The 26550-nt window shown below is 37.2% G+C and overlaps 1 protein-coding gene across 2 annotated transcripts in view; it reads right to left on the minus strand.

Moving 5' to 3' along the window:
• Nucleotides 1-16064: 16064 nt before the first annotated feature.
• MMUT (methylmalonyl-CoA mutase) overlaps nt 16065-26550 on the minus strand; it is a 34820-nt gene continuing 24334 nt past the window's right edge. Inside the window, exons 12-13 of one of the 2 annotated variants that reach the window (XM_036413808.2) lie at nt 22954-23121; nt 16065-16510 (exon numbers count right to left, since the gene is read on the minus strand). In XM_036413808.2, the coding sequence (XP_036269701.1) occupies nt 16382-16510; nt 22954-23121 (297 nt within the window). In that variant the 3' untranslated portion in view covers nt 16065-16381. The remainder of the gene's footprint in view (nt 16511-22953; nt 23122-26550) is intronic. The other variant, XM_045573400.1, reaches the window with a different exon arrangement.

Raw genomic sequence — 26550 nt, forward strand, 5'->3', positions numbered from 1 at the left:
GAGCCTTTGAACCTTGAGAGACTAATACAAAGAATTAAATAAAAAAATAAGACCTCAATAAAATACTAGCAAACAGAATCCACAAAATATAAAAAGAATTGTAAACCATGACCAAGTACACTAGCATCTGAAAATCAATGTAATATACCATAGCAGTACAATAAAAACCCACAACCACAAAATCCAATAGAATAGAAGGAAACTTTCTCAAGCTGACCAGTGGCATGTATGGAAAAACTAAACTAATATCGTACAGCATGGTGCAAGACTTTTCCCCTAAGCTCTGGAAAAAGATGAATATGTCCACTCTTGTCACTTCTATTTAGCATTGTATTAGAGGTTCCAGTCAGGGCACTTAGGCAAGAAAATGGAATAGAAATAAACCAGATTGGAAAAGAACAAGTAAAACTTTCTCCATTTTCAGATAACAAGATCTTGCATATAGAAAATCTAATAAGTGCATTCAGCAGAATTGCAAGGTACAAAAGATTAAAATACAAAACCAACTGCATTTCTATACACTAGCAATGAAGAATGAAATTAAGAAAACAAAGCATTTACAATAGCATCATAAAAATAAAATACTTAAGAATAAATTTAACGTAAGTGTAAAATGTAGCCTTCAAAAACTATAAAATACTATTGAAAGAAATTAAAGAATTAGTATTTTCTCAGAGCAGCTGGAGTGAAGTTGAGAGCTAAACAATAACATGACTAAGGATGAAGATGCTAGCGATAATAGGGACTAATGTTTCCAATAAGGAAGGAGCAAGAGACATCACCAACAAACTCTTTGTAGGGTGGAATTTTGGCCATGGCATAGCTCTAAATGTTGGTCCACTCACTGAGTCTATTCCTCAGCCCTCCCTTAAGCCCAGATCTATGTGTTGTCCTCTCAATAATTTCCATTTAGTCAGAGTTGGTTTCTATTTCTTATAGCCAAGAACCCTGACCGAGGCAGGTATTACAACTCAGTTTCCCTTCCAATTCTATTGATTTTGGTTAAAAAAGGAAAATTCCTTTTTATTCCTGTTACACATTTTTAGAACTTTCTGAGTGCCATTGCTTTCCCAATGTTTAATTCATTTCCTAGGTAGCCTTATAAATTAATAATAATAACCTTATGAAGAATCTATTATTAATCTTCTTTTTACATGTGAGAAAACTAAAATTGAAGGAGGTGGCACAATTGCCTAGGATAGGATGGATTACAGATGGAAATCCAGATAAACTGGGTACAGACTCTAGGCAGCTTCTACTACACTAAGCTGCTTCCCTGATTTTCTGTCCTCAAAACACAGAATGCAGTTGAGCCTGCCTACAGAGGAGGGGCTTGAGGTCAAATAGACATCACTCTAAAGAGTATAAAACCTCAAATTACTCATGAATTGCTCATATCCAGTCAGTGAAATAGTAACAGTTATTAACAGTTCTGTTTTCCAAAAATAGTTAATGACATAACTAAATGCACAATATTATTTGGAAATTTTAGGATAAACATGGTCAGAAACAAATCCAGTCATGTTATGTGCATACCTGTATATGTATGTGTCTGTGTATGAGACAGACACACACAAACTTATATAAATTGCTAACCATTAATAACAAAAAGGGAGCATCCCAATACCTTGAGATTTTGCTTCCCAGCAATTATCAACAGTTTAGCCCTAATAAACACACACACACACACACACACACACACACACACACACAGATAAGGAAGGAAAATAGTATAAATAGGGTATAGGAGACAAGTAGTAATAGAGAAAATATGTCGTTCTACTCTTGGCCATGAAGAAAAATCAGGGCCCATGGAAATCCTACCACCAAAATCCTATACTCACCAAAATCCTATTTCAGACCCTAGTCCTTAAAATAAAACCACCTTTCCTTTCTGTGTCAGGGATTCCTATCGCTTTTTTTTAAATTCTTTTATTTTATTTTATTTTATTTTATTTTATTTATTTTATTTTATTTTATTTTATTTTTAGTTTATTGGGTTGACAGTGGTTCCCAAAGGCATGCAGGCTTCAATTATACAACTCAACCAAACATTCTCTGTACACTGCATCTTATGTCATCGCCCAAAGCAAAGTCTTTTCCATTCATGCCCCTTTTGCCCACTTCCACCTGCTCCCACCCTAGTTCCCAAATAGCCAAGGAGTACTGCCATATCTTCTGAAATGCTGCCCTCTCCTGGCTATTTCTGGTCTTACAAGTCTTCCAACTGGAGCACACTTAGGCTATCAACCTGTTCTCTTCACTGTTGACTGTTCCAAGATGAACTGAAATGACCACAGATGCTTAAGAGGCTAACACTGCTTGGGACCCACTGCCAACAATCCTTAATCCCATTTATGTCAGTCTGGCCACTATCCAAATCCAAGTTCACAGTGGTGGGCACTCTTGAAAGCTCCTCCCCACCCAACCCTGGGCACTGGCAATTTTCTTTTTTGATTAAGGCAACTTTTGCAGGCTGGGTTTCCACCATGAATGTGAATGTTATCACCTGTGTTCCCTGGTTTCATACCTTTCTATTCACACCTGTGTCTTCCTTCTGCCTAATTGAATGGTATGACTCACTTTAATAATTTTGTGTCTCCACACTAGATGATAAAACTATTGAATTTGGCGGCTTTATTAATATGAGGGAAGGAAAGCTGGGTTCTTGAACATCGGAAATTCCATCTGTCATTTTGGGGAACTTTCCACGTTCTAGTATCTGAAAGGAGGATCCAGAGGTCTCTTGCTGCGATTGAAGACAGAGCCTTCCCTTGGGGTAGCTCCTGTGGACAATCACTACACTACGAAGCAGTTCCATCCATCCTAAAACTGTTGTAGGCACTAATGACCAGCTAGGTCTCCTGCCAGCAATGCAACCAGCCCAGTACTATCACTTTGTCAGGCATTGAAGCAACATTGTCTCTTCATGCTGAGAGTTGATTGCCGGCTTAGGATAGAATCAGAAAGCAAAGGCTTAACAATGAAGCTTATTCAACTGGTGACATGTATTTGCTGCAATTTACATTATGGTTGTAGCCTGATAAAAAAAATTGTAGATGGATTCTTTTACGCCAAAGGCTTTTGATAATATACTCTATTTTGAGTGTTTCTGAGCATATGTGTAGTAAGTCTTTCTGAATTCAAATTATTATGCAGCCCATTAAATTACATAAATTTGATACACTGACCCTAGGAATGAGAAAGTGGAGAAGTAGAGAAGAACTGAACATTTAACACAATGAAGTAACTGTGGGAGGCGTCGAGCAAGAGGTTGTCATTGAATCTTTGTATTTTTTCTAAAAGCATGTCTGCTTTTAAGTTAAGTCTAGTTTCCCTTGGGTGCAATTTCTTTGCTTTTTCAAGGAGTCTAGGAACATGAGTACCCATTTAAAAATATATGTAATGGCCGAAACCAGTTTGGCTCAGTGGATAGAGCATTGGCCTGTAGACTGAAAGGTCCCGGGTTCGATTCCAGTCAAGGGCATGTACCTTGGTTGAAAGATACAATAGGAGTATATGCAGGGTGGGGCAAATGTTGGTTTACAATTATTTGTATGGAAAATAATACCAGAATTAATAAATAATAGCACAGCCAGGACTGGTTTGGCTCAGTGGATAGAGCGTGGCTTGGGGACTGAAGGGTCCTGGGTTCGATTCCAGTCAAGGGCATGTACCTTGGTTGTGGGCATATCCCCAGTAGGGGGTGTGCAGGAGGCAGCTGATCAATGACTCTCTCTCATCGATGTTTCTGACCCTCTCTCTCTCCCTTCCTCTCTGTACAAAATCAATAAAATATATTTAAAAAATAATAATAATAGCACAAGAAAAAACTCTGTGTTTTATGTACTCACAACTGTAAACCTACTTTTGCCCCACCCAGTATTAGTTAGAATTCATTGGGTGCAAGGAACATATCATATACAGCTAAAACTGGTTTAATTGGTAAGAACAGTTGTTTTCCTCCATAACAAAAGCTTTAGAGGTGAGGCGGTTCCATGATTTCTGAAGTTACGCAGCAATAGAATCAGAGACCCATGTTCCATACATGGACCCATGTTTCCACTCTGCCACCTTAGATTACTGGCTCTCATTTTTGGTTTTACTCCTTTGGATGGCAAGATTCTATCAGAGCTCCTAGCAACCAATGCAAGAAACAAAACAGGGGGTTTTCTTTTATTTTCAGGCATTTTTTAAATCAGGAAGTTAAATATTTCCCAGAAACAATAGCTCCTGCATCCTTCCATTCAAGTCTCCTTGGCCAGAAATGGACTCACTACCCAAGTCCCAGCTGCCAGAGATATGGCAAAGAGTTTTTTCAGGCACTTTTGGCTAAGAAAGTATGAAGGAGTTTGTAGGGTGCAGACAGTTGGTATGTGAGCAAACAACATAATCTGTTGCATAAAGGTAAATTCACAAAGAGTTTCTTTTAATTAAAGTATATTTTATTGATTTTTTTATAGAGAGGAAGGCGAGGGATAGAGAGTTAGAAACAACCATGAGAGAGAAACATCGATCAGCTGCCTCCTGAATACCCCCTACTGGGGATGTGCCCACAACCAAGATACATGCCCTTGACTGGAATCGAACCTGGGACACCCCAGTCCACAGGCCAATGCTCTGTCCACTGAGCCAAACTGGTCAGAACTCACAAATAGCTTTTGTGACAATTAATAGACTATTAATAACATCATTTTGTATGGCAACTGAAAGTTCACAAAGTACTTTCTAATGAATTACTCCACTTAACCTTCACATTACCTTGAAGAATAGATTAAATCATTCCATATTTTTAATAAGAAAAGTGAACCTCAGTATGGAAGAAGACTACTAATATACCAATTAAGCCTTCTTCAACTTTGTAAGTTTAGTAGTATACAAACCTAGACATCATAGACATCAGTTAGAACTGGCATGGAGACTTTAAGACCAGACACAGTCAGGGGAACCAGGCACTACATAGCCAGATCACTACCAAAATTTGACTCATGGTCTAGGAAAAAAGGAAATTAACAAACAAGAAAAAATGAGAAGCCAATAAACGGGTAAATCCTAAAATAGGGGCCATGAATGCAAAATCAACTGAGAACTTTAATTCCATATTACTTACTGGGCACCTACTAATTCTCTGTTTAGACTCTAGAGTAGGGGTGTCGAACTCAATCAGAGAAGGGGCCAAAATCTAAAATCCAGCCTAAATCGCGGGCCGAATGGTTTACTGAACAGTCATAAACTGTCATTGTGATGGAAACGCAGCGGAGTGCAGTGATGACAGCGCGGTGCGGGCCACATTGCAAGGCCTGGCGGGACGGATTTGGCCCACGGGCCTTGTGTTTGACACATGTGCTCTAGAGGAAATCAATGTGAATTATACTTAGTCTTTACCTTCTAAGAGGAGTCATATAATACCAATTAGTAAATGCTCTAATAGAATATAAAGCTCAATAATTCATAAGTACATGGGGAAAGATTTAGCAAATAGATTTTAGAAAGAAGGCAGCATCTTCACTTAACCTTGAAGAAAAAATAGTGATCAAGAAAATGTGTGCCACAGGTGGAGATAATATAATATAATATAATATAATATAATATAATATATTAGAGATATAATAATAGAAACCAGAGTGTATGGGAGAATAGAACAGGGGAGCTAACAGGAAGGTAAGAGTGTTTGGCTAGGTAGGAATTGATGGAGGAGAGAAGATGAAGAATGACATAATCATCAGTTAATAGTTTTCTTGAAATTAAGTGACCTTTGGCCAAGGAGCAATTCCATGAAACAAGAGGAGCAGCCAAACAGAATTGGGACAGTTAAGTATACCTGATGCTGCGGCCTCTGAGAGCTGGCACCAGGGAGTTGGACCCTACAGGATTCTGTCAATCTACTGAAACCATGAGCCTCTCCCCTTGCATTTACCCTCTGAATGATGCCTCTAATTTTAGAGCTCTAAAGAAATATACACTCCAGAACAAGCTCCAAATATCATGAGTAAGTCATCTTTGTGTTTGGGAAATTCTTGACCAAATGTCAGGGACACTAGACTCTCTTATTTTTGTCAGACTGGATGCTTTACTGTTTTCTCAATGAGGCAGGAAGTGCAAGTGGCGGAACTCCAAAAGGCGAATAGCCAACCAAAATGCATTTCCAAAATGATCTCGTTTTGTTTCCAACTCAAGGTAACGTTAAGAAATAATCATGTTTTACTCGCACTGGTTTTGGGGGCCTCCCTAAGTGGGGTTTCTTTTGTGCTTCAAAGTTCTGGGCAGTAGACATTGCCCCCTTCTTCAGAGAGGTGGACACAGATGAAGCCACCTGAGGGAAAGCTCCAAGAATACCACCTGGTTACTGCTCACCAGGAGGCCTCCTCACTCACTCTTTTATGACTGAGGTGAGTGACCATCTGGCATAGCATCACATTTCAGTGCTGAGAGGAGGCTTCTGTCATTTAATAGAACAATGAGTGTGAATGCTACAAAGCATTGGACCGACAATTCCAATCCTGGGAGCCCATTTGAAATAAACAAGAAGACAGGTGCACACACTGAAGCAACCCACATATTCATCAATAGAAGGGTTTTCCTATAGCCATGGAGCATCAAAAAGAATGGGGTACATCCATGCATACTGACACAACACAACACACTAAATGTTTATAAAAGGCAATTCAAAGAATTGTCCCATTTATATATAAAAACATACAGAATTCTCCATTTATATAAAAACAGACAACTTCCCCATTTATATAAAAACAATGTAAAAACATATGTAAATTATACACATTTATAATATTTTATAGTGAATGTATCTGGAGGCTGGGGTGAAGAAGGGTTTTTCACATTTTTAGTAAACATTTCCATATTGTTATATATATATATATATATATATATATATATATATATATATGCATTTTATATGGTGTGTCTGTCACCTGTGTGACTTGAAAGGTTTTGTATCTGTACAGAGTGGTGACATGGTAGGACTGACCCAGAAGAGCCATGCCCAGGAGCCACTGATCTAAAAACAGATAGGACAGCCTGAACTGGAAGCCTAGGGAGGGATGAAAGAGAAATATCAGAGAATATCCCAGGATAAACAAAAGATGCAGATGAGTTCTGACCCCAGAACAGAGCAGACTCAGGACCATTTGTCCTGCTCCACAGGGTCAGCTTAATACAGGCCGCTAAGGGCTTAATCGCTGCTCACCCCAACTTGCCTGTACAGCTTTCAGGAAGTTACTTTTAAGTGTCTGTTTCCTCATCTGTTAGAAAGGAGAGGGAAGGAGGTCAACGCTGCCTACCTTGGTAAAGCTGGACGCGAGGGAGCTGTGCTTGTCCATTTCAACTCCTCGGCTCCATCTGTCGCTGTAGTGTCCAGCCCACAGCTCCCTGAATAAGCGACTAGATGTTCCTGTATTCTAAGGTTACTCGGAGTATCCTGGGCCTTCTTCACTGTTCCAGTCCATTCCAGCTATCTTCTGGACTAGCCCCTATTGGAGGGGGTCATTGAGAAGACATGACCACCAGTTGACCCTGGAGCCAGGCCCAGGCAATGGGAGGCTCTCCCTCTCTCCCCCGCCCCTGTCCTCGGAAAGCATGTTCTGCCCAATATTCTGCAGCTGGAGCTGTTTAAGGGCCCGGCCTTCAGGGAGTAAGACGTTGCTGAGACCACCGAACGGGATAGTGGTTGAGCCCAGCTACATAAAAGTTTAAGACTCCAGTGGGCAGGTGTGAAGATGTAACTGTCCTATCGCTGCCCAAGAAAAGCAAGTTTCCTTGCTTATTACAACTGCCACCTACCAACCTGGACTGGCCCGCCTCTTCCAACTCTCCCTGCCCTCTGTGCATGGGGCCAATTACAGATTTCACCTGTGAAATTCCTGAGGTTGTTTTCAAGCCAACACTGTCTGACCTTCAGGTAAACAGAGCCAATCCAGATTTATGGTCACGGCATTTCAGCAGATATTTCAAGGAGCAATCCTCCAGGTATCCTTTCATATCTCATGCAGCACTGAGAGCCTGTTGCATATAAAGGTGGACACTGGTGCTGCAATGTGTGCGGCTGATGGAGAATAGAAGCAGCCTCCCCAGGAGCTAATAAAATGCCATCTGGGGACACCCTTCAACGCTGATGGTACATTTCATTTTTTAAATGCACTAGAGATGACGTGGGAAACTAGGTTTTGTGAAAGCCAGCAAAGGGGATGTCTGTTGGCTTTCCTTGGGACTTTGTCATTTATATTGATGATACTGTTTTTAAACTGACAAGGTGGCTCAAATCAAATCCATTTGCAAAACTTACTTTGGATGGGCTGCTGTGGATTTCTATTTATCAAAAGCCCACACCTCGGAAAAAGCTAAATAAATATCGCACCGTATGTATAGTGTTCTTTGATATCTTAGTAGTTAACATTCTTTTTTTTTACTTTGTCTTAACTGAGTGAAAAATTGTATTCACTGTCTCACTGGATAGCCCACACTACTTGTTTCTCTTTCCCTCAGGGGAGTAAAACTAATATTCTTCAGTGTTTCCTCTGACACGCACATTCTAATAAAAAGCATTCAAAGGGAGTATTAAAGTAGTAAGAAATCTGAGGCCCAGCCAGTGTAGTTCAGTGGTTAAGCATCGACCTATGAACCAGGAGGTCAATTCCCATCTGGGCACATACCCGGGCTGAGGGCTCAATCCCCAGTGGGAACGCATAGCAGGCAGTCAATCAATGATTTACTCTCATCGTTAATGTTTCTGTCTCTCTATCTCTTTTCCTTTCTTAGAAAAAAAATTTTTTTTTAAAGAAAGAGACTCAGCAGGACAAATAGGTAACTTGCCCAGAATCTAACATCTGGTAAGAGGCTGAGATAGAACTAGAACTTGAAACTAGAATTTGGATCGGTCTCATGTGCACGTCCTTGCTCTTTGTGCGGCTCAGTATGGTTCACAGGACTGAGATGAGATGCTACATCCTGGGTGCATCATAAAAGCCTAGAGCAGAGCTTGATCAAGTGGACAGAGAGCAGGAAAGAAAATGCGTTTCCAAATTGGAATCAGAATCATGGAAACTGAAAGCTTTACATCCATCAGTATCCATAATTAGGTTACTTCCACACCACTTGCACATCTTCACTACCATTTACCTCAGCAAAGATATAAAATAAAAACTGTTTTGTTTTAGCTCTGCATGTACATGCACATAAGTGCAGACACACACACATGCACACACATTAAAATACTGACTATTTAAGGGAAATGAAGAATTTGACAGTGGAAATATGTCTATACAAGGAGGTGCATATGCAGCAGTCCTTAGCATACAACTTCCTTCCACTCGTGGTGCCCTGTGGAGAGCACAGTTCCTGTGGACATCCTCTTCAGGAAGTGCTCTATGTGCATAGGTTGGGCTCTCCTTGTTGAACCAGTTTGGGCTCAGTAAAGCCACACCAGGGCAAATGGAAGCATAAGGTGTACATAGGTGACTTCTAAAAAACTTGGCTGCCAATTTCACATTACTCAAAAAGAACACACACATTTTTCTGTGCCTTCATCTCTTTTTCACTGATCCTCCCCTAATTCTATTATTCACACCCTTAGCTCCCTTATAATCTCTCCCAAATCAAAATGTGAGCGTGTAAAAAGGACTAGTAAGGACTGTCAATACCTCTTTCCATTATGTACATTTTACTCTCAGTTCTCCCTGGAATTAAAGATGCTGTCTGCTGTTAAAGGAATTTCCAGCACAGCTAAGCATTCAGGAAAGCATATTTTGAAACAACATCTTTGAAATCATACTAATGGATTATTTCTACCAATTTATTGTCCAACTGAATAGAGACTTTGATGAGTCAGAAATTTGACTGAATAAAAAGCTATTTTTTTTTATCATGATAATTCTGATTAGCCACATCCTCATAAAAACGATGGAGGGAAGGTATTTCACAGAACCATTTTTACTCTACTGAAGAGGGATTCATATCCCCGGGTCAGCTAACAATAAGATGTTTAAAGAACCCTTAGCTGGATTCTTAGCAAATGGAAGTCTAGAATTATCTCAAATGTTTTCTATAAAAAGTCTGGCACTTTGGAGAACAGAAAGGTAACTTTGAATCTTGAAACAAACAAAAATTCCTTTCCGCTCCTGGCTCTTTGCTTGATGATCATACTAAACCATCTAATCCTCTCGTCAAAAAGCCTCATTTTGGGGGAGAAATGTCTCTCGGTTTTGTTAAGCCAAAATAGCAAGTGATTAAATTTTCTCACCTGAAAAGCCAGTGAAAAGAGCTGGTCTTAATTTTTTGGCTAATTGCAGACACCATCTCTGAACCATTTTATATGAATGATGCTGCCAATATAATGGCAGTAGGTCCTCAAATAACCTCCTTCCATTCATTCTAATGCTGATGGGGGCGGGGGGAGATTGATTCCCAACTAAAGGCACTGTCCATGTAGAGCTTGCACATGTCTTTTCTCCAGGTAGTCTGACTTCCTCCCACATCCCAAAGATGTGCATGTGAGGTGAACTGGGGTGTTCTAATTGCCCCAGTCTCAGTGAGTGAGTGAGTGTGTGATTTACCCTGCGATGGAAGGACCCCTATGTCCAGTCTTGCACCCTGAGCTGCCAGGAGGGGCTCTGCCACCAAAGACCCTGCACTGCAATAGCAGGTTGGGAAGTGTATGTATATCTCACATTTATTTCAGTGTTTAAAAATTAGGAGCATTTGAGGTCTTTATTTAGAAGTTTGGTGATGGTTTAGTGACCAGAAATATGCTGTAGGAACTTAACTCTTGTTTATATCAATTAATCTGTGCTAAAATTGGTTTCATTTTACATCATTTTGCTTATGTCACATTTTCCAAGAATTTTTTGACAATGTTAAGTGAGGTCTTACTATATATGTAAGGCACACATCTAAAAATGTTGTTTTTCCCCCAACAATGGAATGATTTGCCAGTGATCCAGTTAAGAGATTCCTATGTGACCAAGCATAGTTAGTACAATGGCCTTGGGTTTGAGTGTGGGGTTTACAAAATGGATAGAAAGGAAGGGGTGTATTCTGAGTTAATCTGCATTTTTTATACGCAGTCATAAAAGGTTGCACAGCTAGAGGGCCATCAGCCATAACTTGAAAAATACCTCCCTAATCGCAGAAGCCTTGGCCAACCTTAGGCAAAAAAGAAATGCAAAATTCTGCCCATGATTTCATCGGCATTTGAGAAAGCTACTATTGTATCTATCACAAAGGCCTTAGTTACAGGAAGCATGTGAGAAGAAAAAAAAGTCTTATAACTCAAAAATTTTAAAAAGGAGGTAATATAGAATTACTTTTCTACACTAATATACAAGTATATTCTACTTGAAATCAGCAAGCTACCTAGAGGAAATGTATTTTTTAGAAAGAATTCACAATAAGATGCTAATAAATGATAAAATCTTCATCCTACATCTTAACCTTACCATGAATTTCATGCTTCAACCAATGCAACTGCTCCCATTTCCTGGATTCTCTGTTTCCTCATATATCTCTGATATGTATACTCATACCTCTGCCCACTTAAACTCTCCCATTGTTGTAGGCCTCAGATGTTATCTCCTCCTTGTAGCTTTCATTTCTCCCAGGGGAGAAAATTAGCAATTCCTGGTGTCTCACAGCACTATGTGGAGACATCTACACATGTAGTCAGTCTTCCTATGAGTTAATCTTAGTTCATGCAAACTGGCTACCAGCTCCTTGCGAAGAACCATGTCATGTGCACGTATCATTTTTATTTCCAAGGGCTAGCAGTGAGGCTAGCATTTACCATAATAATAATAAATATTATAGAAAACACTTATTGACCTTCCACTGCATGTTGCATAGTTCAAGCAAGTCACATGCATGATTTCAATTAATCCTTAAAAATGAAGGTTTTATGTGGGCTCTATCATTACCCTCTCCTAAGATGGAAAATTGCAACCCAGAGCAAGTAGAGCTAGGATGGTGCATGACCACAGAGGAGATGGCACTCCAGGAGCTGGGCTGTGCACAGCCTGTGCACACTCAGCAACGGCCCTCTCAGTTGATGCTCTCAGAGTAAATTTAAATGTCCAGTTTAACATTAAGCTTTTAGCAGATATATTTTCAATTTTAAAGACTATTTTTACAGGACTTAATGCCTTAAGCCAAAGAACTTTAAAATGGAATGTCTAGACAAGCATTTATACTGACAGAAAATTGTCATTAACTTTGGTCTGATGATCATGTGGTCTAATGAGAAGGACACCATTAAAAAAGACAACAGGACAGACTGAAGTCTAGTAAAGATGGTCTAGAAAACCATCAAATGTCATCGCTGTTACTCTACTCTCTACCCCCTAAGAAAGCTCTGATCTAGGCTTTCCATTCAAGAAAGAATTGAACAGGAAAATGTCTCTTTGCTATAAGGCATATGTAATGCTTACTGGCCATGTGAAGCCCTCTAAAACAATAAAATCTTGTATTTTTTTATTTTCCAAATAATATAGCTTATTAGAATTTAACAAATGGTATTCAACCAATAAAAATATATATCCCATGACCTCATGGCATTTATCTAAATTAATATTTTGTCCATGATCTCAGAATCAAATTATTGGAATAATCCTAAAAGAAGGTATTAAATTCTGCATTTCTCTTTTTTAAAGGACTTTGGGGGAATATGTGTATCCTGTTGGGTGAAAATTACTTTCATGGTGCCTGAATTCATAGTCAATGAAAGAGAAGGTCACTATAACAATAAAAGGCTTGAGTTCAGAGGGAGGAAATAGGCCATGAAGAATTAGTAACTTAAAATGAGTCAGTGTGAATTATGGGTGGATTTACTTAATAAAATTCAATAATAATCTCATGTTCAAGGTCATATTCTAGCTTCACTGCTAATCAACTAACCATTTTAACACAAATGCAGCACAGTTCAAGAGCAATAATCAATAGCAAGTGTTACTGACCACAGATCACAATCACAAAGCATGGCAATAGGTGCATCGAAACATATTATTTAAAGAGATGTGCTTTTTCTGAGAGTGTTTATAGCACCTATGAGTCTCTGGGATGGACATCATTTCAAACAGTGTTTTAAGGATATAGAATAATCCTGGACTTAGGGAGACACCTACAGGTACAATAGAAAAAATTAAAATGAGAAACAGAACCAGAAAACCATAGCAGAACCAGGAAAAGCAAAGTGATTTTTCTTCACAAAGTATTTTTAAGTGCTCAGAGCATTTTTCATAATGATCAGTGCAAATAAGAAAATACTTTAATAACAACTACATAGATTTTTAAATCTTACCTCTCACGTGTAGGCTACTTAAAAAAATCAAGCTTTGTCTAATAGCCTATAGGATGGTCCATAATTCTTTTAAAATGAGCCAGAATTTACCTATTAGAAATTACATTAGCTTTTATCATAATCATCATCATCAATGTCATTATTTTTACTAACTACCAAATAGCACAAGTAGTATATTTAGATATTTATTACTTCAATGAGTATTTTTCTTCATTTAAAATAAAATATTACTGGGGAAATGAACATAGTCTACATTAGCAAACATTTATGCCTTAACATAGATAGTTTTATTAAATCCCTTGTGTGTTTTTTAAGTTTTTTTTTAGTACTATGAGATGGATAGGAATTTAAAGGTGATAACATCTGGCATAAGTTCGTCTGTGCCTAGATCTGGAGATCTTCAACAACCCCCATCTCTTCTCTCCTTTACTTGCATCTCCCTCCCTGATGAAAATCAGAGCAAGAATTCATTCTGGTTTCTTTTGCTTGGTTCTTCTCTCCCCCTTACTTCCATGCAGGCTTCACTCAGAAAGGATGCCTCCTAAACCTCTCCTCCACTTGCTATATTGCTTTATAATACTGTATAACACTTAAATTTCCAATAAGTTTCAAGGAAATGATTTTAATGTCTTCCGAGACCCCTAAAGATAATCATTCCAGTGTACTTCTAAAGCCAGAACAACTTCCCAAGCTTTAGTACTGACAAAAAGATCGTTGGAAAACAAATCTCAAAATTTTATCTTTCCTACTTTTGACCCTATTCCTGTGAATCTAATCATCAAATAACCGCACATCCAAAAAGGTCCAACAGTTATCACTGCCGCCGCTGCCACCGTCAAGACCATGCTGGGGAGATTCACTGCTTTCCTCAAGAATGTCATGCCTCTCACAAATTAAGGCCACTCTAGAATTCTGCCTGCTCAGTCCCTACACCCCCAAGGCCCAAGCTTGGAGTGGCTGAAAAAACTCTGAACACCTCCACTGACAGGGAGGGGGTCTCCTCCATTGTGACCTCCAATAAAAATGTGAAAACAAAAAGTCCACAAAAGAACAACCAAAATAGGTGAGGAAACTGCAGATTCCACACAGCAATCTTCCAAAATAAGATCTCCTCCTCTCCACCTTTGCCATCTCTGAGCAGTAAGACTTCCTCTATTCCATACTGTAAGTCACATAACTTTTATCTCCATCTTGCCCCCTAAAAGGCATTTGCCACACAGCTAGCTACTGTGCTAAAAACACAAGTCTTATCAGGTTACTTCTGTGGTTAAAACCCTTATATGATTCTGTCTTTATCTATAGGATAAGCCAAATCCCTTAACTATACAAGTCTCTATATGTGACCTTCTTAGTGTTATGCCTTACTATTTATTCTTTTTAAATAAAAATAATAATTAACATTTATAAAACATGTACCATGTCAAGACTGTCCTAAATACTTTTTATTGTAGTAAAATACACATAAAACTGACCTTATTAAACATTTTAGTTCGGTAGCTTTACGTACAGTCACGTTGTTGTGCAATCATCACCAACATCCGTCTCTGATCCTGTTTCATCTTCCCCCACTGAAACTCTACAGCCATTAAACACTAATGCTTCATTCACTCCTCGCCCAGGTCCTGGCAACCTCCATTCTTTCTGTCTCTGCAAATTTGACTATCCTAGGTACCTCACTGAAATCATTTATTTGTCCTTTTGTAACTGGCTCATTTCATTTGAATATCATCAAGGTTCATCTAGGGTGTTGTTGCATGTATCATAATTTCCTTCCTTTTTAAGGCTGAATAGTATTCTTATGTAAGAATGTATGTACTACATTTTATTTATCCACTCACCTGTCAATGGATCTTGGGTTGCTTCAATTCTTTGGCTAGTGTGAACAGTGCTGCTATAAATATAGGTGTACAAATATCTGTTTGAGTCCCTGCTTTCAATTCTTTAGGATACATACCCAGAAGTGGAATTGCTGGGCCATTTGGTAATTGTTTTTTTAAAAATCATACCATTTCCCATTCTAGCAGCATTACTGTACATTCCCACCAGCAATGTACAGGGCTCTGTGATAGATAATTTTACATGTCAGCTAGACGCCATGGGTGCCCAGATTAAATATTCTTTCTGGTTATGTCTATTAGGCTTTTCCTGGATGAGCTTAACATTGAATTAGTGGAGTCAAGTCTCACTGTGGACAGCTGTCATCCAATCTGCTAAGGGCCTGGAAAGAACAAAGGCAGAGGACGGAGGGATTCTCCCTTTTTTTCCTCCTAACTGGGATTTACATCATGGGCTCCTTTCATTCTCAGGCGTTCAGACGTGGGCTGAATTATATCACTGACTTTTCTAGATGCATAGACCATGGCCTTTCTACCTTCTCAGCTCACATTCCCATTCTGAGGAAGCCTACTCACAACCAAAGCACTTTCATGTTAGGGAACATTCATAAATATCTATCCACTCTCCCGGGTCTTGAGCCAAGTCCAATAATAACAAGGTCACATGTTCGTGCCCAGGAAAAAAGTAGTCAGACCAGAAACATTCTGCTGTTTCCCACCCATTACAACCTTCTGATTTAATACTTTTACTGAGGTAATCCTGTTAGAATTTGGCTGAGAACCATAACCACAATCTATTTCCCTACATAAATACTCGCCCACTATATTTTCCAAGATAGATATATTTTTTTACTCACATATGAATTTTATTTACTGACGTTCAAGTCAATATAATGCTAAATTGAAAATGGGACTAGTCAGATTTTTTCAGGTACAATTTAATTCTTAAAATAGAAAGTAAATAGATTTACAACTAATATATTTTTAAAAACATGATTTTTTAAAAGAACGCCTTTAGAATTTCTGGTAAAGCAGTGAACATGTGTTACTGAGAGCTTTTTTGGATAATTTTTTTAAGTGAAATTGTACATACACACTTATAGCATAGTAACATTCTTATAAGTCAGGTATTTTAATGTAAAGCTTTCAGGAAAGCATATATATGGTGTTGAATTAAATTGAAAATATCTTCTTTAATCATCATTGAAAGAATGTTTTAGAAAAAAGCTAAAACAGGAAGAGGATGTTACATAGATTGCTGCTTCTTTTCCAAACACTTCTCAATATCATCAAGCACTTGAACAGCAGCCTTTGGAATTCGTGTCCCAGGACCAAATACATTGGAAACACCAACTTCATACAGAAATTCATAATCCTGTTGAAAGAATTTGTTTAATTAATAGAAACAATATTTTTAATTTCAAGCAAATGAAACAAAAAAACAATATTTGCTTTCTTTTTCCTTTGTCCCCAGTGCCCCAAACTTTCTCCACTAATACACTACTGGCATTTCGGGGTGAAAATTCTTCCTTGATTTGGACTGCTAAAAACCACTAGCACACCCTTATATTCCAAGTCATTAAAAGAACAAAACACATTCTTCCCATTTCCCAAACACCCTGCTGTTGTTCATTAGTTTATTTTAAACAAAGTCAAAGCTTGAGTGAAAATATTCACTGGACACAAATACTCCTACAGGCTTTAGGCTGTTTCAATAATGGAATATTTATTTCTATAATATCGGGTCTAGTAATAATTAATGTCGTTTTTAAACATTCGTTTAAAATCTCGCTTGGCGTTGACTTGTATTGACATAACCTTCAAACATGTGGTATCTACAGAACGTGTGAAGTGCAATTAACAAGTTTTGCTTGAAAAAGTTTGTGTTTGGTTTGGTTTTTGTTGCAAAACTAGGGCTAAGAAGATGGCGGATGAAGAGCATATTCGGCACTGCATGCTTTATGAGTTCCAATTAGGAAGAAAAGCAAGTGAGGCTGCAAAAAACATCTGTAGTGCTCTTGGTCAAGATGCAGTTAGCGCCAGAAAATGCCAGCGTTGGTTTGAGAAATTTCGCGAGGGAAATTTTTCGTTAGATGACAAGAGTGGTCGAGGCCGTGTGTCCAATTTTGATCAAGAAGCTCTTCAAGCTCTTTTGGTGCAAAAATCCTCAAATTACCCAACAAGAGCTTGCGACAACTTTAAATTGTTCACAAAAAACAATTTCCAATCAACTGCGTGCACTTGGCAAAGTCCAAAAGTTTGGAAAATGGGTTCCTCATGAGTTGACCGACAACAACCGTAATCAAAGAGTCACAATTTGCAGTTCACTCCTCTCTCGTCAAAACCGTTTGCCGTTTTTAGAGCAAATTGTTACCGGAGATGAAAAATGAGGGCTGTATGTTAATTTGAAAAGGCGGCCTCAATGGTTGGACAAAAATGAGGCTCCGCAGCCCACGCCAAAACCTGACTTGCATGCGAAAAAAGTGATGTTGTGTGCTTGGTGGAATTTTAAAGGAATTCTTCATTATGAACTTTTACCATCTAACCAAACCATTACAAGTGCAGCGTATAGTGCCCAATTGGAAAGGTTAGCCCAAGCTTTAAGAGAAAAAGAACCCGCGCTGATTAATCGGAAGGGCGTAATTCTTTACCACGATAACACACGACCGCATACTGCAAGAATCACTGCTGAAAAACTGCGCCAGTTGGAATGGGAAGTTCTCCCTCAACCTGCATATTCTTCTGATATTGCCCCTTCCGATTACCATTTGTTTCGTTCTTTGCAAAACTTTCTTCTTGGAAAAAAATTTAATAATGAAGAATGCCTCAAAAATGCATTGACCGAATTTTTTGCATCAAAATCACAAGAATTTTACAACAAAGGGATTAAAATGCTTCCTGAGCGTTGGGCTCAAGTAGTAGAAAACAACGGCAACTATATTGTTGATTAAATTTTGTTGTATTGTTTAAATAAATTCGATTTTAAAAAGTATTAGAAAACGACATTAATTATTACTAGACCTAATAATATAAAGTTTTAGGGCACGCTTTAAAGCCCTGATCCTCAATCACTAGGGTGATTATATATTTCAGGACATGCTGGTTTGTGCTTTTACAGCACAAATCTTTTTCTTTTCTTGTGAGCCTTTTATTTCATTGAAGAATAAGTGACATATAACATTATATTAGTTTCAGGCACATAACAATGATTTAATATTTATATATACTGCAAAGTTATCACCATAATATGTCCAACTAACATCCATCACCACAGAGTTACAAAATTGTGTGTGTGTGTGTGTGTGTGTGTGTGTTAAGAACTTTTAAGATTTATTCTCTTGACCTGGCTGGTGTGGCTCAGTAAATTACAGCATCATCCTGTGCACCAAAGGGTCTCGGGTTGGATTCTCAGTCAGGGCAAATACTGAGGTTTTGAATTGGAAACCCAATTAGGTTGCATATAAAAAGCAACTATTAATTGATGTTTCTTTCTTTCTCTTTCTCCCTCCCATTCCCTCTCCCCCCCTCTTCTTTTCTGTCTCTCTAGAATCAATGGAAAACATATCCTCGGGTAAGAATTTTTTTTAAGATTTATTCTTAGTAACCTTCAAATATGCAATACAGTATTAAGTTTTGTCACTATGCCATACATTGAATCTCCATGAAAGTTTGTACTTTGTGACTCCCTTCACCCATTTTCACCCACCCTCTGTCTCTGGCAATCATCGATCTGTCCTTCCACATGTAAGTGAGATCATATGGTATTGTTTTTCTCTGTCTGACTTATTTCACTGAACATAACACCCTCTAGTATTCTCACAAAAAGCAAGATTTCATTCTTTGTGTGGCCAAATAATATTTTATTTTGTATACAGACCATTTTCATGGAGATGCATGTTTTCCTTTTCTTCAGATAAATGTCAGGAAGTAACATTATTAGCACATATGGTAGTTTTATTTTTAATTTTTTTAAAAACCTCCATACTGTTTTCTATAGTGCCTGTACTATAGTGCCACCAACAGGGTACAAGAATTCCATTTTCTCTACACCCAGGCCAACCCTTGTTATTTTTGTCTTTGTGATAACAGCTATTCCAACAGGTGTGTGGTAACACCTCATTGTGGTTTTGATTGCATTTCATTGATGATTAGTGATGTTGAACATCTTTTCCCACACCTGTTGGCCATCTGTGTGTGTTCTTCAAAAGCATGTCTATTCAGATACTCAAGCCATTTTTAAATCACTCTTTGGTTATTGCAGCACTCATTTCATTATCAAGTGATCAAATTTGGATGATAAATTATATGGTCATACTAATTATGCCCCAACTATTTAATTTCCTCATAATATTCTTGCAATACTATAATCCTGCAATAGCACTTAATCCATCTCATTGAACTTTACACCTACTCTATGAACCTCTAAGGACAGAGATCATATCTAAGCATCTTTATATCCTCAGTTTGTGACACATAAAGGTGCTGAAACTATGCCATCGCTCTTGGACAGATGCTATAGGTTTAAAAATTCATAAGAAAACTTGATAAATCATGTAATAACAATTATCTCCAAATTGGGGATAGTTAAATTGCTAGGTTATGTTCTATATTTTCTAACAATGCTATGTACCATTTGTTCTGACATTCAAGTTACGGCTTTGGAATGGAGGAACTAGGAGAGGACTATGAAATGTTGCCACTGGAGAAAGGGTCCTTGACTTATCTAAGCCTAACATAAGCCTTGTAAGTGTATTTTAATGAGAGGATAAAATGTTAGAAATAAGTGAATCTGAGTGTTCTTTGTACTATTTTCATTTTGTACCCTATCTATTATTTAGAAATTATTTCTAAATAAAAAGTTATTATAAAGTGTCTTCCACTCTGCTGGGCCAGCCATATCACAGTGTCTGCTTCATGATGAAGTAGGGAGCATGATGCTGCTAATTTTGCCTACAGTACTTGGAAGCCACTGTTGTTAAAGAGGTTCCAGGGGTCTTCAAACTTCTCTCATTATGAGAATCACCTGGTGGAGGTGTTAAAACACAGATTCCTGGATCCCAACTATAAGAAGTGCTATCAGGAATCTGTGTTTTAACACCTCCACCAGGTGATTCTCATAATGAGAGAAGTTTGAAGACCCCTGGGTTAGAAGATCCTGCAGGTACCAGGTTTCCCCAAAAATAAGACATCCTCAGAAAATAAGACCTACTTACAGGTTTCCTTCTGAGTGAAATATAAGACATCCCCCTGAAAATAAGGCCCCCTTTAGACTCTGTCTCAGAATGCTATTGCTAAACATGAGAGATTTGGTCCACTCATTCTGAAAGAAATGGAGTCACAAGGAATTCACCAGGAAATTCAAGAATTGGATTGTTATGATGATGTTCCAGAAGATGATGACATGATTGTCATTGAATAAATGAGTAAATTCTTGTTACTGTAGGATTCACAGTTTGTCTGGTTTGTGTTGACAACTACTGTACTACCGTACCATATACAGGTAATAAATTTCCTTTATTTTCATTTAACAAGAATGTGTACCATATTCTTCTTCCTGGAAAAATAAGACATCCTCTGAAAATAAGACCTAGCACATCTTTGGGAGCAAAAATTAATATAAGACACTGTCTTATTTTCAGGGAAACAGGGTAGTTACACATACTGGTAAGGGCAAACCACATTGATTTAATCAGGCAGCAGAAACTATAAGCTCCACAATGGCAGTTGCTAAATCTGTTTAATTAACACCATATATTAGTGCTATCTAATTTAAAATCTATGCATCTTTCAATCAAGTAATAATGTATTATATATTTACTACAAACAAATAATAAAAAAAGCATGGATACTGACTGCTATAATTATAATAGATACCCATATTAACACTTTCAAGTTTGTCATTACAAGAAAATGATACTTAGTGTTTAAACTCAGAGGAAAAAAGTACAAGAAACACCTATAGATATTCCAAGTGATTCAAATATCCAGAGTTAGTACAACTTGAGAAATATATTGCTTGAAAATCTCTGCTTATTCATATAACAAGCCTGTGTGTGTGTTTTTCCAGCTTGTATTTCAATTCCATTATTTTATGCTGCCTAATTATTTTGGTTCTTAAATTTTAATATCATGCCTAAGAGCTTAGATATTAGTCTCTAAAACTGCATTATAGATAGAAGTATTCCAGTGATAGATAGCAATAAAGAATAAAAGCCCTTTATATTCCCAAATAGTAAGCTTTAGCTATGAAAAAATAAACAAGTATGTTAACAAAAGCAATTTTGTATTGACTATATTACCTTTAAGTATTGTGTTCATAGACAGAATAAAGTATCTATCTATCTATATATATATATATATATATATATATATATATATATATATATATATAGTTTGCTTGCTAGTCCCATGTTATTACCAATCTCATAACCTCATACATATGTATTCTCTCATTTCATAAGTAGTATCTAAAGCCACTATTTTTATATTCTGAGTTGTAATGGAGAAGAAAAATTATAGATTGGGACACAAGCTCCCATTTCAATGATAGGTTCCTGCTATAGTGGTGGGGGTTTTGTAGGATCTATAAATCATTTCTTTAGAGCAATATCACATGCAATTCTTCTATCTGGATTTTTTTTCCATTCTCAGTAAAAGAGAGAGAGAGAGAGAGAGAGAGAGAGAGAGAGAGAGAGAACTTGATATAATTAAAAACTGTATTGGAAATAGACCAAATTTATATTTTTGTTGTTGTTAATCCTCACCTGAGGTAGTTTTCCATTGATTTTTAGAGAGTGGAAGGGAGGGGGAAAGACAAAGGGAAAGAAACACCGATGTGAGAGACACACATCAATTGGTTACCTCCCACATGTGCCTCGACCAGGGCCGGGGATAGAGCTGCAACCCAGGTGCATGCCCTCGTCCAGAACCAAACCTGGGACCTTCAGTCCATGGGCCGACACTCTATCCACTCAGACAAACTGGTTAGGGCCCAATTTTTATCTTTACTAATTATTTTAACTGATAGGTAAAGGTAATATATGGAAGGAGTCCCCCACTCCATTAATAAATTAATTGACATCACCGATTGTTACCTACTGTCCATTTCTCCTTTCCTATGATCCACGTTTTTGTTCAAGAATCCACCTCTACTCCATTTGGCCAATAATTTTTAGAACAGGCTGATTCCATTTACATCTAAAATATGATATTTTGGGCTCTAAGAAAACTACCCAATCAAATTAGCTTTAATAAAAAGGGGGTTTTATTGGACCGTGTAACTGTTACAGCTCTGAGTTAGGGCAGCATTTAGGGATGGGAGCATGGGGGAAATGGACAAGGCAGCTCTCTAAAACAACCTAAGCAAACGCTGCCGGCTGGCTAACGACTCGCTTTACTACCGGGGAGGAGTGCTCACTCTATCTCTGGTTGCTATATGCACAGTGTGTTTACCATTCCTCTCTATTCCAGCTGCGAGATTTTTATTACCTTATCCTGTTCCTTCTCATCACTGTTTATTGAATATAAAGAAAGTAGATCTCTATTTCAGTTACTAGTTTGCAAGGGAATAATTCTTTCACTCAAAGAAGCTCTGTAAATTCTTAAATGATACATATGCATTACATATTAGCTTAAAGAGAAAACAACATTACCCACTTGTGGACTTTGTAGAACTTAGTAAAATCACCAGAAAATAATTTGGCTCAAAATCTACCACACATTGATCTTCCGGAAAAGTGTGCAGTAAATTAAAGAGCTACACATTGTTTACTCATGATTCCCATCACAGCACTGAAAAATACAAGCGATGAAAAATACCTGTGGTGGTATCACCCCTCCACACATGACAAGAATATCTGGCCGTCCAAGGGAGCTGAGCTGTTTGATGAGCTCAGGAACGAGGGTTTTGTGACCGGCAGCAAGTGTGCTCACACCCACAGCGTGCACATCTGCGTCCACGGCCTGCTGGGCCACCTCAAGGGGAGTCTAAACAATGAGAAAGGAAAAGGACAAATCTCATTTATTTCAAAAAGTGTTATCTGCTTAATCAACATTCTAAGATTTTACTCATTAAAAATCTTAAAGTGAATATAACTTCCTATTTCATCATTCTCACATCATAAATACCAATTCATCCAATGGATGCAATAACACCAGTGCTATATTTGCTTCCAGCACTAGAATTTATCAGATTTAAGCTATACCAAAACATATCTCCTCTTCATTATCATTTTTAAGAACGTATCTGTTGTCTTCATTATCAACATTTATTGAATAGTTGTGCAATGTAAGGCAACTTGTTATAGTATATATGAAGAAGTAAAAGGCCAAATGTAAAATGCAATGTTAAAAGTGAATCTTAGATTTTAAAACAGAATGGGAAAGAGTGATGTTAGCAAGATAACAGGCGAGGAAACTCCAGGACATGGTTCTCCCACAGAGCACTGAATTAACAGCAATATGTGGATCAAAATAACTTTGTAAGAGCTCTACTTTTAACCAGTTAGTATATAAGTTCAACTTTATATATAGTTAGTACATAAGTTTAACTTATATAAGTTATACATATATATCTTATATATAAAAGTTATAAAGGATATTTCCCATATTCCATTATCAATTGGGTTACTCAAGATTATATCCACTTCCTGTAATGAGTCTGTGACATTACTTTGATAATTTACATGTATTTAAGTCATTTATATAAAACTGCCTAAGAGTTTCTCATTGAGAATATAATGTAAATAGAGAAATTTCAGAAGGATAAGACCACCTCAGAAACCACTGCACAATTATAAGTTCAAAAAAATTATCAAAATCTATGAACTTTCTAAGTTTGACAAGATTTTAAGGCTCGTAATTTTAGTGTAGAAACAAGAGATTCCATACCCTCAATAATGGAGCCACATTCAAGATCTCTAGGTAAGTCATGCAGAAAATAGATCAAATTTTAAATATGCAATATATTAACACATAAAATTAAATATATTAATACATAAAATTAAACCCTTTAAAAAATTATGCATACTTTTGCCATTGATTTCTTAAAGGTGAAAAGTTTAATTGATTTAAGCATGATTTATTATCTATTTCATCCATGCTATCATAATTTATAAGACAAAATTCCATCTGAACAGTTGAGTTCATACTTTATGCTTATATAAACTATATTTTGCATTATCAAAGGCTGAAAATTTTGAAACCTCATATCTAATTTTGATTAAATCAATCATCAAAGAACTATAGGATTGTACCTTCAGCCACAGATAAATTTTTGTTTAAATAACACAGTATTCTGTTAACAAAGTTGATAGTACTAAAAGGTCAATTATATATATATTTTATTTTAATATATTTTATTGGTTTTTCACAGAGAGGAAGGGAGAGAGATAGAGAGCTAGAAACGTCGATGAGAGAGAAACATCAACCAGCTGCCTCTTGCACACCCCCTACTGGGATGTGCCTGCAACCAATGTACATGCCCTTGACCGGAATTGAACCTGGGACCCTTCAGTCTGCAGACCAATGCTCTACCGCTGAGCCAAACCAGTTTCAGCTCAATTATATTTTATAGATGGGATTTAAGAGGGAATGAACTCACAGTTCTTCAAAAAATTCTTTTAGGTGATAAAGGCTTTTATTTACTTTTATTTTATGAAAGAAATATTTCCCAATTACTAAATATTGGAAATGCATTACATTTGATCACTTTAAAACAAACAAAAACCAAACTAAAGTAAAATGGTAGATAACTTTAAAAATATAGAAAAGTATTCAACTTAAAGAATGAAAACAACATATATATTTGAGGAGCATTTGAAATCTTGCTTCCTGGTATATTTCATCAGTTTGGTTCAAATAAACACTTATAAAATTTCTCAAAAAAATAATAAAATTAAATATACTTGAGATTCCTAATAAAACCTACTTTAAATGTGTAAGACTCTAAAAACATTAATAAATTCACCTACCAACACAGTTCAAGGACATATCTCCAGAAATTTGGGCTCTTTATAGTAACTATTTCTCCTAGACCCTCTTAAGTAATATTCTAAAATTCAAAAAGGGAAAACTCTTATGGGAGATTCTACAAAGGCTAGATCTCTAAAGGAAGATTTACTTCTTTACTGTAAAATGCAATGAGTACTCTTCTAGTCTCTATCTTAGTTTAGTTGATGTATCTGCATTTGTAGTAGCAGTACTTCCCTCTCCTTAAAACTCTTCTCTTAGTTTTTATCCCATTTATCCCATTTCTTTTCATTCCTTTGCTGTTTCCTTCTCTTCTATTTCCTTTTAATGTTCAAGTTTTCTCGTCTTGCTATATAAACTCTTTATGGAAAATGACATCCATGTCATGGTTTAAGTAATATTTATATAGTGACAAGTCACAAAGTCTTGTCTGTAACTGAGGCCTCTACTGTTTCAGACATGTATATCCAACTTATGTGGTCATCTTCATTTGAATGTCCCACAGCTGGTTCTCTTTAAGCCTGCCAACCTATCTCTAAATAGCCCCTTCATTAAATTTTCTTCAAAACCCTAACTGTCTCTTTGTTTCTTCAAAGACCCTGGTCCTGCCTTGGTTAATTAAGGCCTTTGTTGTTTCTCACTCAGATTACCAAACATTTTTAGCTGGACACCTGTTAGAAGCTTGAAACCTCCCTGAAGACAAAATAAAATCGTATCTTATAGAACTCAGAAGCTAACACCTGGTAGAAGATCAGTAAATATGTAATGGATAAAGCCTTTCATATAAAAGTTATTACAATTTACTCCTCAACCAAAGATTTTGGGGGAGTGAATGATTAGTGCCTCATCATCCTATAGAAAATTCCAGCTTCATTTACTTGCAACAAATTGTTTTTCTGCTAATTCTAATATTCTTTGATCAAATAAAATACTACTAGAGAGTAAAAAAAGATAAAATCTAATTTTAAATTGAGCTTACTCTGATGCTTGATTTCCCTTTAAAAACATTTTCCACCAATCCAATGTTGGCTATCTTTCCCACAAAATAGTAGTCATAGCTTAATAAGTAGCACAGTAAGATACTTGAAAGTAATCTTCCCAGCTTCAGAAGCCTAATAAAAGTTATAGTTCAGGCCGGGACCGGTTTGGTTCAGTGGATGGAGTGTTGGCCTGCAGACTGAAAGGTCCCAGGTTCGATTCTGGTCAAGGGCATGTACCTTGGTTGCGGGCACATCCCCAGTGGGGGGTGTGCAGGAGGCGGCTGATCGATGATTCTCTCTCATCGATGTTTCTAACTCTCTATCCCTCTCTCTTCCTCTCTGTGAAAAATCAATAAAATATTTTTTAAAAAAGTTATAGTTCAGAACTGACAATGATTTTTACAAAGTCTGATTAACAAGTACATTAGCATGAGTTATATTTCATTCCTACTTCTGTCCTAATTAA

This window comes from Pipistrellus kuhlii, unplaced genomic scaffold (genome assembly GCF_014108245.1).
Source record: "Pipistrellus kuhlii isolate mPipKuh1 unplaced genomic scaffold, mPipKuh1.p scaffold_m20_p_5, whole genome shotgun sequence".
Taxonomy (NCBI): domain Eukaryota; kingdom Metazoa; phylum Chordata; class Mammalia; order Chiroptera; family Vespertilionidae; genus Pipistrellus; species Pipistrellus kuhlii.